Source organism: Centrocercus urophasianus, unplaced genomic scaffold (genome assembly GCF_019232065.1).
Source record: "Centrocercus urophasianus isolate 14NV4802_14NV808 unplaced genomic scaffold, USGS_Curo_1.0 seq_22, whole genome shotgun sequence".
In the NCBI taxonomy this organism is placed as follows: domain Eukaryota; kingdom Metazoa; phylum Chordata; class Aves; order Galliformes; family Phasianidae; genus Centrocercus; species Centrocercus urophasianus.
Genome location: NW_024884778.1, coordinates 11,391,897 through 11,410,050, shown reverse-complemented (window position 1 = coordinate 11,410,050; position 18,154 = coordinate 11,391,897). Strand labels below are relative to the sequence as shown.

Genomic DNA, 18,154 nt, shown 5'->3' with positions numbered 1-18,154 from the left:
AAGTTAAAAGTCCCAAGAATTACAGCATCTTTTAAAAAAAAGTTTCTTTACATGTTATTAATATTAATCCTCAACAGCCAGCTCTCGAGAAGTTTTAAGAGAAGCACCTCAACGTCTCAATTTACATTTGAAAAAAATCTAGTAAAACACTAATCTGCAAAACACTAAATTACAAAACTTTAATTAAATTCATTAGCTCTTAATTAAGAACAAGCAACAAATTGTTCTAATAAAAACATCAAAAACAATTTCACAGCTAAACAAATCTTTAGAACTATTAAGGAATTTTTGTTTGTTGCTTACGGTAATTATGCAAAATAAGAACAAATTTGAATTCTTTTATTATGAGAAGGCTGATAATCTCTTATTACTGGAAAACCACACTGCACACATTCCTTCTTTATAGTCCTATCCCTCACAATAACTAGTTTAAAATTAAATCCCTTCATATATTGTTGAAATTTACTTTCCAGAAAAACGTGTTGCCCAACTTTGCACAGCTCTGGCACGCACCTGTACTGCCCAGCAAAAGCTGCATTCATGCACACACTTGGTGAGGTAGTACTGTCCATCAAAACACAGCAACCATCCCAACACCAGCAACACCAAACAAGCGGTTTTAAAACAGCTCCAAAAGCTATTAAGAAACCATTCTTATCTAGAAAACCTTTCAGCTACATCTCAGTTCTCAAAAGGCTGACAGCAATACGGGAGGAAAGATAACCAGAAGTGGAAGAACTTCTGAGGTTTCTGTAATACTGTTAAGATTAAGCACGCTTTTAGAGAAAAACCATTAAGACACAAAGCAAACCTATGAAGGAAATACACACACTGGAAAAGCACTGCCGATGCAATCTTATCTGCATAAGCACAGCATGCACACAGCAGGGGAGCTGAAACTAGATGATCATTATGGTCCTTTTCCACCCATTCCATGGTAAGACAAACACCCCTCAGATCCATCTTAGCATCACACAGCACTGGTTTCACATACCACCAGCTCCTCCTCTAAGACAGCTGGCATTGGTAATTTTCTATTTCCTGAACAATGATCACCACACACGCCATCCCCACGCACACCTCTTCCTCCCAGAAATGCACACTCCACCAAACCCAGCCCATTTCCTACTGCTGAACCAGGAGAGCAGAAAGCCTTACAGGACAACTTGGTGACTCGTTACCACGTGCCATACCTCACCAGCACCCGCACAGAACCAGAAGAGCCATGCTATGACTTCAGTTGTGATCCTGCCATAAACTCAAACATTGTCTACTGCATCCCCACGTGTTCAAATATCCTTCGCTTTGTGTAAAGCTCTAATGAGTGAACTGAGACAGATTTCCTAGAAAAGAGCAAGTCTCCCTGTTCTGCAGCTAGGATGAACTGTGCACTACTATACGAGCAGTGCTCCACAGATTTAAGAAAGGGCTAAATTCCTATAATTATAGAACACAGTACCATTGGAACCTTTTTTCTCTTTATAAATAGAAGTGTTGCTTTTATTCTTAAGTTTCTCAGAAGGGTGAATGCTTTATTGCTATTGTTACTTATTATTCAGCAATATCTGTATTTTCATGTGCATCTCCAAATGCATACACCAAACAAGAATTATCCAATATAACTTCACCTATAATACTACTGAAGCTGTAAGTGCAGCTGCTACTTTTGTAACAAAGACAGATTAAAACTGAAATATTTTTAAGTCACTTTGAGATTCCACTTTTTCCTATCTGGGTAGGCAGAAACTAAGACATTAGACTGATTCCATCCACTGATCAAATCAGTCCAAGAACAAGACTTTATATCCACCGTTGTCTTGAGACTGCCTAAGCACTGGTGCTGAAGGGCAGCTATCTTCTAAAGGGTCACAATTACTACATGAGGGTCCCTACTCACAGAGTTCAGAAGCAAGAAATAAAAACTGAGCAGCACCAGACCGTACCGCCGACACCAGGCACCAGATCGTACACTTACACACAAAGGATGACTTTATCAAGTTTATCTCCAGCCCTACGCTGCTTGAAAGAATGGGAATGCGTGTATTTATTTTACACCATACAAACATCATGTAGGTATGCTTTACTACCTTTGCTGACTTGTGTAAATTAAGCAGCAATTTATAAAAGGTACTGCACGCTAGTCATGACAACATATACAAATAAGTTATAATGGTTTTTGCCAGCCTGTATTGCAGAAGTTAGAATAAACAACACTTCCATTTAGTTTCCACTCAGCATACTGGCACATAGGTATGTATTTTTAAGTAGAAACTACATTTACTAAATACAGTACTTTGTCTTGGGACCAATGTTAGACTGTGTGTTTGGATGCGTGTAATTCCCTGTATGCGCTGAGTTTCTCTTTTACAGCTGCTTGATTTTTCAACTTAAGAAAATGGAGTCTGGAGGTAGCAGGTTTTTGTTATAAGTCAGAATACAAAGAAAAGGAGGACAGTTACAGTCCATTTCAGAAGTCCTGATAAGCGAAGATAAGTCACCTACAGATTGTTAGCACCAACAAACAAGTGTACCCACTACTAAAAAAAAGTGAAGGACAATTTTTCCAAAATCTTCATTTCTTAAGACTAAGATCGAGAATCAGTGCTGTTAAATGAAGCATAACGTTGGAGTTGTATGATTATTCTCCGCTTCAAATGTCTTTTGCTGCTCTCCTTTTATCACAAGGACTCCTCAATGAAAACTCCAGGTAGAAACAGCAGGTAGCAAATAGCAGATACTCAGCTCAAAGATACAAAAGATTAGAAGGAAAAAAGATAAAGCAGAACGTACCACCAAGTGCTGGTAAGTGGAAAAGGGACTACCTAGACTTCTGACCAAGAACTACTTGGACTTTCAAGGACAAGAGCACGACCTTTTCCTCCCCACTCAGTCTGAGAAACAGCACTAATCTGCTAACCTGGCCAACTACGGCAGTAAGTGCTGAACGTTTACCACTGCGCAATCCCATAAGCCAATGGCAACAGCGCTTTGGTAACAGGACCGGTATCTTGAAGTTCATTCAGCAAAGCAAGAAACACTCTTCCAGTGGCTTATCTTGGAAACAATTTTTTCCTCACACCATTAAAAAAAGATCTTTGAAGTCCCAGACAGATTAGACATCTGAGATCAGACAATCAGAAAAGGCCAGAGAAGCAAGCTCTAAGCACTGCATTAAAAAGCACTAAGAAACTCAAAAGAGCCTAACCATCTATTACTAAACTGCACACTCAAGAAAACAGAACAACTTAAGGACAGTTTGCTTTTAAGTAGGCAAACAAATACAAACACACAAAGAAAAATCCCAGTGCCAATCTTTCGTAAGGCTTTGGTTCCATTATTATTCCACTATGAAAGAAAAAAAAGAATGAAGAAGAAAGATTTTGTGACAACTTATCACAGCTAGGTTCAAGAAGTATGTGTCTTCCAGATGCACTTCTCCACAACTGACTCTCAGTTCCTTACTAATTTCCAAATACAACTGCAGGTAAATTCCAGAAAGGTTGAACAAGCAACTACATATCCTGTTTCATATGATTTTTTTCTTTACAATCAGAAGTTGTTCCAGAAGTACTTGGTCGTGCTTAAAATAAATTTTATCCTGAACAGATTTTATAGTTTGTACGTAACACTCTTACATAATTAATGGCTACCCATCAAGATGATACATCCAAGAATAAAATCTGAGACTTTGAAAGCAAAACAAAAAGAGCTACTCCAAAACAAGACTGGAGGAAGCTTCCAAACCAGCTATTCCAAAAGGGACAGATGTTACACTTACATTCTTATTTTAAAAGATGTATTTGAGTCCTGCTACTCTGCATCTCTTAAGCACATACCACTATGATGAACGTACAGTTAAATCTTCTTCCAAAAGATTCTCAAAGACCAAGCAACCAATTTCCATGTTTGCCCACTTTTAGCATTCTTGCCTAGGAAGCATCACCTCACAGTACTGATATAGTACCGTGTGGGAAAAGACCAATAGAGCCACCATGAGAAATTAAAAGCCTGCAACTGCTGTAGGCAGGATGAAGTCTGTACTCGGGCATCACCAGCATAATGAAAGACAAAGCTTCCAAGAAGCTTCTCAAAGTTGGAAGGCAAAGAAAGTATACTCAGTATACTAAAAAGTGAGACCTCAAGAACTGGTCAGTTAACCTTAAATTTAGGAAGTCAATTTCAGAAGTAAAGCAGGACAGGTCTCCAAGTCTGATGATTGAATTACATTACTTTAAAGCCTTATGCGCACTTAAGAAATGGTGGTGCAGAGAAAAATGATGAATCATATGATGTACAAACGTATTTCATAGATTTTCATTCACACTGGAACCAAGTGTTAGAAAGGAACTTCAATGTCTGTGCTCTAGTACTAAACATTTCTGAGTTACATTTAAAGGTATTCAGATAAAATCAAACTTGGTTTCGAGATAGGGACACCATGTTTTATCCAGACACTTTTCCATCAGATGAGCAATGAATGTTTGGTTCTTTGGGTGCTTTTTTTTCCTCCATATCAACCCAGTCCTCTGCCAGTGGTACGCTCCCTCAAGAAATGGGGATGGTGAAGAAGGAAATAAAAGAAGAAAAGGAAATTAACACCAAATATGGGAGAGAATGGGATAACGAAATAAACCTACCTTAATCTCTTCCTTAAAGAAGAAAGCATTTCAAGTTACATATTAGACTCTTCTCTGAAGAACTAGAAACCTATGTGAACTGTTATTTTTTGATACTATGACACTGACCCCAAGTCGTAACGGGTCAAGGACTGAAACAAGTTTTGGGGAGAAAGACATATCTACAGCAGCACTTAACAACAACCAGATAAGCAGAGGCCAGTGGAGTCTTACGAAAAGCAAGAAATACCACGGGCTTTCAGAGGAAGAGCCACCGGAAAAGAAGAAAACCAACGGAGGACGCCGGGAAACCTCCAACACGAGGCACGTGAACGTGGGAAGGCTGTTTCCTGCCTGCGAAGTGAGGAATCTCACTCGACAAGAACCACCTTCCGTGCACCCTCACTGAAGCGAAAAGCCTCTCAGCGTGCGGTAGTTGACCCTACCGAGGATCACAGCCCCCTCCTGCCCAGAGGGGGACAGGAGGAAGAGAAGGGAACCACGCGTCCTTTCCCAGAGAACCATCTTCTCTGTGTGAGCCTCCAGATGCAGAGCCGGGACCAGCGCTCCAGCCCGCCCGGATCGCGTCCGCCTCGTCCGTCTTTTGTAAAGCAGCGGTCTGAGATTCGAGCCGGGATGGGTTGCTCCTCCTCATGGCCAAATACAAACGGAAAAGAGGGAGGGGTGAGGAGACGAAAGAACGCACAAGCCTCTCTGGTGCCACAAAACGTATCCCCAGCAGCCTCGCTGCTCCGAGCCGTGCTACGGCCTCCTCCACACCCGCAGGATTGCATGCAGCTGTGTGAGGTGCACAAAGAGCCTGCCTAACGGATAAGATGAAGAGAGAAGCGAAGGAGAGAAAGGAGGGAAGGGGAGGAACAACCTTTCTTTTCTCTGTTCTTCCTGGGGATCTGAAAGTTCCTCCTAACAGGCAGGTCTTCTGGGGGCTTAGGGAGAGGGGGCGGCCCCCCCGGCACGTCGCTGGGCGGCGGCTGTTGGTCGCGTGCCGTTGGGACGCTGCTCCTGCGCTGGCTGCTGCTGGCCGTGATGAGGTTTGGGTGGACCTCGTCCTCTGCAGCGACTGCAGCCACCGGCAGCGCTTCCTCAGACCGTCCGCCATTTTGTGCGGCGTCCTCGGCGGCTCCCGCTCTATTGCTCTCCACGCCGAGGAGGCCCGTGCCGCTCTTCTCCGTCCGCTGATGCTGCTCCGGTTCCGTCTCGCCGCCGCTGGAGATCGCGGCATCCGCCATTCTCTCCTATCGCCGAAAAGCGAGCGCGACAGCCCGCGCCTTCTACTCCTCGCCCACCACGCTACCCCCGCCCAGCTCCATGCAGCGCTCGCTGCGGCTACTGCTCCCCCTCCGTCCGCTCTCTTTATGGCAGCCCCGCCGCCCCCTCCCCGCTCTCTAACATGGCGGCAGCCGACACGGGAAGGAGGCGGAGCCAACGACGATGGCGCCAGTTAGAAGCGGAGGGGCCGTGCGGTGACCGCCGCCTCCTCGGGGCGCGACTGGCGGCGGGCAGGGCGGTGCCGGCGCCCCGCCTGGCCGTTGCTCCTCCTGAGGCCTAAAGCCTGCAGTTGCAGCGTATTTAGACATGTTCAGTCAGTAGGAAATATAAACATTATAAGTGTGTGTCATAGCAAATCCAAAGAATGTCTGAAGAAATCTTCCTCACTGACCGAACAACACAAAAATATTTGTCCAAATTTACCACTTATTGTATAAACATACTTCTTTGCAATTGTGCAAATTATTAATTAGCATAGCCCTGAGGAGTTTTACCTGAGAGGTTATCACAAAATTACTACCTAAAACTGATGTTACAATTCTAGATCATTGTGCCACTATGAATCTTATAAGTTCAACGCAAAGTAGGCAGTAAGCATCCCAGTTCACAAAACAAAGCTTCAGTGAAAAATTACCTTAAGAAGAGATTTGTTGAACATTCCGAAGCAAAATAAATAAATAAAGTTAGAAAATCTGTCACCTGAAGAGTCTTCCTGGTTTCTGGTATATGCCAAGCATTCAGTGGCTCCCTGGCTTGTAACAAGTGGTTTCCTACCCAATTACAAAGCAGCTGCAGATCCTTTGATTCTGAAATCAGGTGATATGTGGTACATTACTATGCAGATTAAGAATAGCCACAAAATATGAGACTTTTATAAGGAAGGACTGCATAAGACTCCATGCTTAAGGTGCCTGCACAAGAAATTATCCATGTATTTTTTTATGAAAGCATATCTACAAATGCAAAATGTTACCTAATTTATTTAAAATAACTATAAGTTACTATTTTACTTATCTGAAGTTACTCTAATGATGCAAAGGACATAGGATTTCTTCAGTTAAGTGCTAATTTTGAGCAAAGGTATTCATGCTGACTAATTTTAGTTGCCAGGAAATCAAATGTAGGAGAACTGCATCATTAAGTCTCCTTCATAGACCATGCTGACAGAGGCACCTTTAAAAAATTCAGATAAAACCTATTTTAAATGCTTGAAAGGAGCAAATTTTCCAGCTATGGGAAAAATACATGACTATGACAGAAAAAAGTGCAACAAACCGAGGAGTAGTTTTCACTTGTCTCCTTAAAGTCAGGGATCAGTAATGGAAATTCACCTAGTACATTTTTCTAACAAATACTTGACCATGAGGTAATAGTTTAAAAGATCTACTGACCTTCCTTTTAAGCATTTCAAATTTTTAACAGCTCTAAGAATATTAGTTCCTGTAGGTGGCAGCATCAACCTGCAGAACAGATCACAGTGTTTTAAAAATCAGCATTCATGAGTAAGCAGCAAATAGGGGAAAAACTGTCCTGGAATCTGAACATGTTTAAATGCTGCAAATTTTCATATACACAGAACTACATTTCTGGCTCAGTTACGGATATGCAAATTAAGGCTGCCTTCTAAGTGCCAGACAGCGTCACTCTGGTATATCAACTTCCAAAAAGGCCAGTTACACTGATATTGAAAAGCTCTGAAATCAATCTTTCAAACTCTAGAAATTTCTCTGTAACCTCAAGAGAACTAACTAGTCCCCAGTAATTCAGAGCATTCCTAAAGCAGTAATCCCGTGGGAGTCACCACTGAGAAGTGTCTTCTCTACCTCAATATTGAGCTATGGCCCATCTTTTACCAGATTCTGACAGTTGATTCCCTGGTACTGAGCTTCACAGAAGTAACTGCTCCTGTTGTCTTGTAGCAGAACTGTGTGTTTCAGGCATGAGTCATCTTAATACTTGCATTGTTTTTTTTTCAGTGCTGCAGAACAAATCTGGGAAACCAGAGACCACATGTTACATTTTCTTTTGCAGTCTCAGAGGGCCCGTATATATTTCAAAGAACTCCAAGGGCATTTCTTCGCTCACTTTTCTTTCTCAGTCAAGAGAATCTATTCTTTGTCCTTTATTGCTTCTATTTCATTAGATCTCTCCTATAAACCAAGACTGCACTGAGTGCGCTCAGCAAGAATAAAGTAGCTTGAGAAGTTGTTAGAAAGTTAAGAAACTGCCACATCGTGCTATCAGCCTCCTGCACCTGAGAGTAAGATGACTTGCCACTCACTGTTCTCAGGACGGTGAGATCTTGAAAACTAATACCTCAGATTTAGAGGAGCTGGAACTCACCCTTCATTCACTTTTCTCTTTTCTTGCCATTTCCTCACGATGAACTCAGAAGACTTGGAAACTGGTTCTTCGCTGACTCTTGCCCTTTTAACACACTCCCCTTGTTCTCTTTTCACCTTCTTGCCTTGGAACGATTCTTCCATCTGAGTCAGGAATGACCTGAGATCCCTTAGAGATCTAATGTTAAAATTACATGGTTTAGAAATATCTCATTAGTGAAAGCAACGTACATACAGCAGTGAGTTTCCTGGGAAATCAGCCAATTCTTCTAGGAATCAAGCATAGGTTTATGCTTGCTGAATGGCTACAGCATGCATGCTGGTTTATTTACTACTCCAACTTCTTAAACCCCATTTTTCTAACATCAGGATTGCTAACTGTAATGACTACTCACCTTCTTAATGCATTTACTAATACTTTCTTCCCATACTTTTTGGTACTGTTATTGCATGTCCATCTCAACACAGTCAAAAGTCACTCCTTCAAATACAGTGGCATTTCAAAAGTGTTTGAGCCCAAATGAAGAAAATCCTAACTAGAATGATACCATATTCTTCAACTAGAAGTTTACTCTTCTCTTTAAAAAAATGCTTTGTTAGATCAAGTCAAAGCTGTAAACCAAAACTGAAACACCTGCACTACAGTGTGTTGTATACGGTTGGGTTGCTAAGCAATGACAAGTACAAAAATGCATGTTCATCTTAGAAGAATCATCATCCGGTTGTTCGATGTTTGTGTGTCCCAAAGTATATCATCTCAGAGTTTTAAAAGAACACAGACTTAGTAGAGACGTGATCCAGAATGTATCAGGAGACATGAGACATATGGTTGCTCTTAATTTTTTGCTCTACCTACTCACTAAATTGATTAAACAAAAAACTTTGGGGAATGTGCTGGATTATTCAGTGAAGTGACTTGTTTAGCAGTTATTACTACTGTTTGTAGCAAATTAGATCCAAATATGTAACACTTCCCCCTAGAACCAAAACGCAAGTCTTGGTCATTACATGTTAAGACTTACCGTGCTTACTGTTGAAATCTTCTTGCACAAACAACCAAACCAAATAAAAAAATCGAAATGTTTTAATGTAATTTATTTGAAATGCTTCCAGAAAAGTTTAAGGCTATTATAAAACAAAAATATATAGAAAAGAAAAAGTCAATACACATTCAATCCTTCCGTATTTGAACCCTTTACTTAATTTTCTCTCTTTTCAAACATTTCACTGAACAATTTTTATGAAAATTGTTTACCATCTAATAAGCTTTCCTACTCCTTTTCTTCTGTAAATCTTTCCTTTCCCTTGCCTTCACTGTCATTCAGCTCTAAAAATGAAGCAGTTGAAATAAATTACAAAACCTGAAACAGAAAAAAAAATACATTTTTTGAAAAAAGTATAAATACAGAAATATGTTCTATCGGGTAAAACAGACTTTTTTGGAAAAATAAAAATACCTTGTTTTATATTGCTTATAATCTTGTCACACTGATTTCTGTAATGCACATCAGTATATATATGTGAGATAATTGACATTTACTATTTTCTATAAACCTGCAGGACAAGAAATAAACATTTTTGGCAATAACTTAGTTTTTCCACTTTTGATGGTATGAGTACTTTGCACAGGTTTTTATATTAAGGATCATATAAATTTCTTATAACTTTCATAGCTTGCCAAACTATCAGCATTGGCATTATTTCTTACATTAAGAAATAAAATATTACCCAGGGGTTCCTGAAGAATAATAGGATGTTCAACTGAGTGTTTTAGACTGCATTTTTAAGTGACTCATCTGTTTCTCATCATAATGAGTAGATTAAATCAGCCATCAAAAAACACAGTGTCATTTCCAATTACAGCATGAGAGTAAATGCAACAAAAAAGTTTAAAATTAATTTGACAAAAATATAAAGGATGGAATATATCCTAAAGGAAAATCAATTCCCTTTATGTTTGAACTTTCTCTACATAATCCCACAGGACACTTGTAGAGCACCATTTATATAAAATTGTCACTTACTTTAAGAAAAATATATAAAAACCAGCAATAACTGCATGTAATTGTAAACAGACATTTACAGAAACTTAAATGTTTTTAACATTAGTTTAGTGGTGTTTAAAACCATCAGTGGAGGTCAGTGGAGTGCAAAATGCTGAAGAGGGCTTATACACAAGCAAAAGCTTTTTTCATTCTTACCCTATTTGAGAGTATAGGAACAGATGCATATACATATATATGGCACTGAGAGCAAACTACCAACTTATTTACAAATATCCAGTATTCTCAGCATTTCATTTAATTCAGTGCTGGCTGTGCAGGTCTGGTTTTGTTTACTTATTTTTCGCATTATGTGCTTTGATATTTAAACCATAGCATGATGCTGACCACTTCAATTTACCAGGTTTTACTGTTTATCCCATCAATCAACTGATGGATCTTTGTACAGTGCTTCATTTTGAAAAATCAGTCCTTAAAAAGTTACTGATTACATGACCCACTACAGTTTTTGTTGATTTAAAACCACAAGAGTTCAGAAAGGTTACTGCAAGATGGTTTTTTTGTTTTTGTTTTTTTGGTTTTTTTTTTTTACACTGAACTGTTTTTAACTTCCAAGTCTTTATGCAAACTTAAAATCTCAATACCCATTCCTGAAACTCAATATTAAGTCCACATCTTCAGCTGCCCCACTAAGGGCAATAAAGTACTTTAAAATTATGGAAGATTCTTTATGTAATGTGCTTATAAGCAGTAGTTTAGAGATTCTGTATACAGCAGGACACTGAGAATAACTGGTCAAGTACCTCTTTCATCCATGTTAGATGTTTGTGAAGCATAATCACGGGGCATGAGTTGCAGGAGATTCCAGCTTACACAAACTGGTAGTTACAGTACTACACGTATACAAGTATTATACAAGAAGGACTGCATTGACATTGTCACAAAAAATATTCTAAAAGTGCTTCTCCAAATGGTTCCATGTGTGGAATGCAAATACTGTACAGGTAAGACACAGGTTTTGTTCCATGAACAGGTTTGTGTCAAACATTGGTTTCTACTTGTTTTTCGCTTTCACAAGGGTTTGTCTGTTCCATACGTTCACAGTCGATGCTGATCTCACTGGTGTCCATACTACAGTCTGACTCACTGTCAGATTGGTCCATTTGCTCAATCATGGTTTCTCCCTCGGATACCCTGCTTCCATTTGGTGACAAAATAAAACATGCTTCTGAGCTCAGCACTCCAGCTTTTCCTGCACACGTCACTTTTTCTTTGGCCTGCCGGATGCAATTAAGCCACTGCTGTTTGTTGAAGGAGTCATTGGCTTGCAGTGAGTGAGACTGGCTTTGAGATCCATTTTTGAAGCTGACTCTAAAGAAGTTTTTGACTGAAAGAAACAATACATATCAAAATGTTGAATGCTTTGGCTGAACCAATTTCTTAACAAATGATAAAATAATGAATCAGCAAAATCTTTGTCTAATGGTCAAAGTTCGGTTTTCTTGCCAATACCGTATCAGACCAGAGAGAAGAGACCAGGTTTCTCCATGTTCTGTGGGGGCGAGAACACAGAACAGTGCTAACATTCCTTATAATTTCTTATTGCTGGATTAAACCATTTTGGTTCTGCCATAAATGAGCTAACTGCACAGCTTTAAGTGTATCAGCAGAACTAAGGATCCTCCTATACTTCAAAGCATTTCCTCCTACTCTCTGCACAGCAGATATCCAGCACCTTCCAGAACCTTCACTAAATACTGTGTCATCTGGAAATTGCCCCATCTCTTCCATTCAGTTCAGCAATAAAATGAATACACAAAACAAACCTCACAATTTTTTACAAGATCAGTGAGATTCAAAGGACTCTTGCAATGAAACAAGTATCTTTATAATAGGCTTACTTAATTCTTAATATTAATTCTTACCTGTTGCCATTAACAACAGCAGCTGCAATCTTTACATTGAGCATCACATTAATTATCTGCTAGTTGAAAGAATTAGTTATGGAGTAGTCATAAATGTCTCCATAATTATAATAGAGAGTTCATAAAGACTAAAGCTTAAAATTTCAAAATTAACTTGTTTATAATTTTTCAGTTTTGCCACTCCATTCAATTTACTTCTCTCCTTCTCTCCTACCCAGCTCTGTTACAAAAGCAGGTGTAGGGAGGAATTCCATTATCTATAAAGTGGACTGGATTGAGAAACAATCTAAAAGATCCAAGCTACAGCAAAATAACCAGTTTGAAATAAGAACCAAGATATTAGATGTAGATAATGTGAATTTTAGAGATAACATTCTTATGTCTCACTGGCAGATGTCTTAAGGTTACGATGATTCAATATAAGGAAATAAAACTAAAGATGTTTTCATACTTCTCTCATTGTTGCTAAATGCACCACGTATGGATCCACCCAATCGAACCTCGCCATCTTGCAAGTCTTCTAACACAAGATCCATCACTGGAATTGGCTGCCGATACAGCTGGTAGCAGAGCTGTTCATTATGGGTGACAGCTCGAGTAATTACTAAGACTTCTTGGAAGAGGAAGACATGCAGTTTCTGGTAAAAAAGTATAATTAACAAAACATTATTATTATTAGGATCATCATTAAACCAGATTTATTTAAACTCTACTATGTTAGAACCATATGTGTTTTCTGAAGTTAAAATCAATAAGGATTCCTCTTTTCCTGTTACTGACCCAGCAAAAAATAAATATATAACTAACAATTTAAAAACTTCTAAGATTATTCTTTTTGCCTCATTTTTCATGGTCCTAATTCATCTTTTAGTACTGAGATCTTGAAATTTTGATTTTTCAGAGCTTTACCTATTGCACTGCTTTGTTTCGTTTAAGCACACTCTATTTTCTAACTCCCCAGATCTTATCTTTTCCTTGCTGTCTGCATCAGTAAGAAACAGGCAACCCATTTCACCCATATCTTGAAACTGTCATATTTTCAGTGAGCAATTATGAGCAGTCTTACTGCAGTTCATACACTGCTTACAAACTTCAGCTTGACCACGTCTTTCTGAAGTTCAGAAAATCACTTTTGCTTTTAAGTGGCACAAGTCACCTAATATTTTTAAATCATGTTCCTCCTCACGTTTGATAATCTTCAGCATCTTCCAGTAATAAACTGAAATTTTAATGTCATTTTATATCACACACTGAAATTATTTGTTCTCCCCTCCCCTTTCTTTCTACACAATCATTATGAATTATTTGTTTCTAAATTTGTCCACACTCTAGTTCTAAACAGACATATTATTTGCAATTTTAAGAATGCAAGATAGATCCTCAGATCTGCTTAGCTTAGTGTTCCATCTTCCAGAAGCTAATGCTTTCAGAAAACTATAATAAGTCATTGTAGCATAAGCCTTTCTCAATATGCCTTGGTAATCTTATATTCACAAAATCCACCTTCATTCTGTTTTGCCACAACATTCTCATATGTACATCAGTGTACATTTCCAGTTTCCCTCCACTTGTGCCTCTTTAATCGTTTGCAGGACACAAACCTAAGCTTGTTGTTGTGAGGTTGTTTGTTTGTTTTCTTTTTCCATAGTGCTGTCACCTTTCGCACTCACAGTAACTTTCTGCAGTCTGATAAAAAACAAATCTATTCACTTAGTAGCTGCAAAACTGAAATACAATAGTTATGCAGGACATGACAAAACTTTGAATAAATTTGTTAAGTGGTAACATTTTCATTAGTATGAAATACCACAGAAAGCAGAATGTGTGTAACATGCCAGATATATGACAACACATAATCCTTCTATTTTGTATGTATAAACATGCTACCTGAGGCAGTCTGAATACATGAATAAATGAATATATAATGAATAAATCCATTTAAACCTGTGCTTATTTGTTGCTTTTGAGAAACTGTCATGAACTCAGTTAATGAGAAAGAATTTTCTCTTTTTTTGTTCATTCAGAATTTCATGTTGTTTCTGTTTAAAATATAAAAAACACAGGAATGGCTGGTTTCTGCTTCTATTAATATTTCCACTACACTGCCCATCATGCAACACAAAGACATCTTTAAAAGCTAAAGCTATTTGTAACAACGCATTTTTTCCTTACCACTCCTCTGTTGTTCTTCAGTTCACCGTGACAACACAGAACACGTGAATTATCAATGAGTGAATCCTTCTGTCCTTCTTCAAGATAAATAAGTCTTTCTTTGTAGTACTGGCATTCAGATTCACCAGTCTTTATGTTGATTTCAGCGACTATACCCTGAATGATGTTAATCTACAAAAAATGAAAACACATGAACTTTAATTAGACAGTCTGATATTCACAGCTATCTTCACATAACTTGAACTGGAGCCGCAATAACACCATCTTAGTTTACAGCATGTTTTTCATTAATTTTATGCATACCAGTCTGTAAGAGAACTGATAATAGCCACAGATTTAAGCAGACCACAGTGTAAAAATAGTCATTTTTGTTTCTTATTCTAACTTGACAAATACACGATTTATGAAATACATCACTTCAAAGATGAACAGATGTTCTGTTGAAACAGAATACCAAAAACTATATGTGGCTATTAAAATATCAAGAAAAGCATCATGATTATTTTTTATTAGACAACACAGGAAAGCAATCAAAATATTATTTAAAAGATCCTGCCAGACATTATGCAGAAAAATAAATCTGAAAAAATATGCTGAAAAATTCTTTATGAACATTTTTTATGCTAGGACTTAAAAGAATATTCATGACAAAAAATAATTAATAAATTACAGTAAATGTGAATATCAGAGCTTTGAATTCACAACACAGCTGTCTAGTTTTACAACAGAAAAGTTGTGCTGAGCAAGAGATGGTGGGAAAATATAGTAACCCAGCAGCAGTCAGGTACAAGTGTTTTGAAATGTGTTTTCCCCAAAAAAGTAAGGATGTCATTTTGCAGCAGAAATACTACAAACTACAACATATGCAAGCCCAGGCAAATGTTAAACTCATCTCAGTCACCTAAAATCTAGAACAAAATCTCTGCAATAACCAATTTAGATTAGATGGAAAATGACACTGACAGGTAAATACAAAATTGACAAGGAGCCGACGCGCTGTGGACACACCACAGGACCACTACTGCCCTGCTTTCTTGATACTAGTTTGCTACTGAAAGAAGATTCAATTAGGTGAAGGGAACTGGTATAGTTCCAGCTACACATACCTTAGCATTTCCATAATTTATATAGTTTTCACTAAATAGTTGTAAGCATAATGTGCTGTAAATCTTTTTAAAAGAAAATAAATACGAAAAGAAAAAAATCCAATCACTCACAGCTTCTTCAAGGTGCTGTTGATCTGGATGATCATTTGGTGTGTGTCTCAGAATCTCTCTGAGCAGTAATGGATATTTAACCAAACGGCTTCTTGGGATGTCAAGGAAATTCCAAAGGTCCAGTTTGCGACTAAAAGGTGACTCTAAGCAGCGCTGCAGGAAATCTTGCACTCTGTGATCTTGTTTCTTGTGATCCAATAAGGCTTTGGCTGCTACCTGATTGCTGCAGTAGCTATCATAGGAGTTTAAGCATGGAAGCTGAGAAAAGAAGGAATAAATTAGAATAAATTATTCTGCAGCTGAAGTGAAGCAGTTTGCTCTAAAGAACTTTTCAAGCAATTCACAATTTGAGAACTCATGCTGAGAGTCTCCTTCCTGGAGATGTATCCACTGTTCATTGATGACCACGTTTCTGAAATTTATAAGGTCTCCAGGTCTTCTGATCATCTTGTTCATCATTTAAATTATTTGGAAGGATTAGCTCATCCCTCAGTTCCTTGAGATCCCCTTCATTATTCCAAAGCATTAAGAATATCTGACCTAGCAGTTGTGCACTACCTAATGCAGATATTATTTGAATACAGAAGTCTAATTTTAATTATGATTTGAAACAAAAGCCTAGAAATGAGTACCGTCAAACCTGGCCTGATGCAGATTATCAATATGCTGATCTGATACAGACGTTCCTGTTTGATTAGAAAATATGAAAATACAAAAGCATATCTGTACCATTAGGTTTACTCTTGAAAAGAACATAAGTTTCTTTTAGCTCTGCAGGACATTTTGTGATCAAAATATAATAACATGGGGTTGTAAACATAATGATGATTTGCACAAGTCCTACAAAATGAGCTTTTTCCTACTAAATTATGCACATTTAATTCGTTAAAGGAATAGAAAATTGAATATCTGATAGCTGATTGAGCTGACCTTGAAATCCTTCCTATACTGCCCTCAAGAATCTTAACCAAATTAAGATGATAGAACTGTGTTTTTAATGTGAAAAAAAGCTTGCTTAAGATTAGTTAAAACAATATATCTCTCTACAAATACTGGTACATTTGCAAGCAATTATATATAAAATCTTCTCCAAAGGAAAAGTAGTCTTGTGTATTCAGGTCAAAAGAAGTTCAACTGGTGTTCAAAGACACCAGAAAATGTACACAGCTAAAATTAATATATGCAGGGAAAACCAGAGATCATCTTTGACACTTTATCTTATCACTTATCATTAACTATAGCAGTGACAGCATCTCCTGTGTTTAGAATAAAGCACTGTTTCCACACAGAGCAGCTAAATATCTATCATCACTTAATCCCTTAAAAACATCAAGCTCCTTTTCCTGCTACATTTAAGTAGTTAGATATACTTACAAATAAGCTTTTCACACATCTAAATCCTTAAATAAGAGCTCCTTTTTTTCATATAATGAGCAATTTTATCAACAAAACCAACAAAACCTGTTTTTCAGAGTTTGTGGTATTGTACAGTAGTGAACTTTTTCTTCTGCAGGCCAGCGTAAGCGTCTCTCTTGTAACTCTGCCTTTCAACAAACCCCAAGGAATTAGTCTCTCTGACACACTAACAACTATCTATCACTTTGACTGCAATAGAAAGGCATTCAGAAATGACTACAGAGGGGCCTTACACAACGTGACTCCTCAAAGCCTCATTTCTCTCAAAAATCAGAGCACAAATAAGAGGCAGATCCTTAAGCGATCTACATCACATGAATAGACTCTAACTTGGTTTTTATTTGAAGCACATTAAGAAGTGCTGGTTTCCTGCATAGCAAGAGTTTTTAAAATCACAACCCAGTCTAAACCTTTCACAGAAAATCCCTCAAAAGAGAAAAAGTTCTGTTACGTCTCTAAACAGTTATCTTCACCTTACAAAAATACTTTAAGAATGTATTTTGGAAATGTTATGCTAGGCATGGAAATTTTAAGTACTTCTGTAAACTGCAAATAAATGTTTTTACTATGCTGCAGCTCCAAACTGAGTCCCAGCATTGATTTTAAACGTGCCTTACCCAGCCCACAAGGATATGGCCAACGTGTTCTGTTGATCCATCAGATTTCCTGACTTCTTGAAGTCGCCTGAGAAGATCTAATCATGATTAAAAAAAAAAGGGGCATCACTTAATGAACCAGATGACTATAAAACTAAATGCAATGATATAGCAGAAAGAGACTATTTGAGTTTCACCTTCATGTAAAGGAATTAGAGAGTCCAGTGTTCCAAAAATTTGGTTCAACTCTTGCTCTGTCATGATGGATAGTTTAAGCATTGGGTCATGATAAGCCTGAAGATAAAAAAGGAGAGCTTAAATTCATATATCACTGGTAGCTGAAAAAGTAATGATAGTATTTAAAGCTCACATAAATAAAAATGAGCCAACTGCTGAGAATATTTTGTTTCATAAGCATATCTATTTTTTTCTTAAATGAATGCATCATATTTTATTTTTTTAGGAAAACAATTTTGAGGTTGGCTTTTTATTTTCCTCTTACAGTTCAAGCAATTGTAAAAAGCAAGGATTATTTTAAAAGAAATAATTTACTGAATATTGTTTTGCTTTTTAACTT

At 37.8% G+C, this 18,154-nt stretch overlaps 2 protein-coding genes across 8 annotated transcripts in view; both read right to left on the bottom strand.

Moving 5' to 3' along the window:
* Positions 1 to 5,951, bottom strand: part of TASOR (transcription activation suppressor) — a 28,116-nt gene extending 22,165 nt beyond the window's left edge. For 2 of the 4 annotated variants that reach the window (XR_006169757.1, XM_042823812.1), the window contains exon 1: positions 5,500 to 5,950. Coding sequence is in view for 3 of the 4 variants with exons in the window: in XM_042823812.1 (XP_042679746.1) it covers positions 5,500 to 5,866 (367 nt within the window). In the remaining variant the exon portion in view is untranslated. Of the gene's footprint in view, positions 1 to 5,499 lie in introns of all 4 variants that reach the window. The other 2 variants (XM_042823813.1, XM_042823811.1) reach the window with 2 other exon arrangements.
* A 3,475-nt stretch (positions 5,952 to 9,426) lies between these two features.
* The window catches only part of ARHGEF3 (Rho guanine nucleotide exchange factor 3), a 114,248-nt gene continuing 105,520 nt past the window's right edge, over positions 9,427 to 18,154 (bottom strand). For 3 of the 4 annotated variants that reach the window (XM_042823436.1, XM_042823439.1, XM_042823437.1), the window contains 6 exons: positions 17,775 to 17,871; positions 17,599 to 17,675; positions 15,566 to 15,823; positions 14,349 to 14,519; positions 12,628 to 12,814; positions 9,427 to 11,638 (listed from right to left, as the gene is read on the bottom strand). In XM_042823436.1, coding sequence (XP_042679370.1) covers positions 11,292 to 11,638; positions 12,628 to 12,814; positions 14,349 to 14,519; positions 15,566 to 15,823; positions 17,599 to 17,675; positions 17,775 to 17,871 — 1,137 coding nt within the window. In that variant the 3' untranslated portion in view covers positions 9,427 to 11,291. The remainder of the gene's footprint in view (positions 11,639 to 12,627; positions 12,815 to 14,348; positions 14,520 to 15,565; positions 15,824 to 17,598; positions 17,676 to 17,774; positions 17,872 to 18,154) is intronic. The other variant, XM_042823440.1, reaches the window with a different exon arrangement.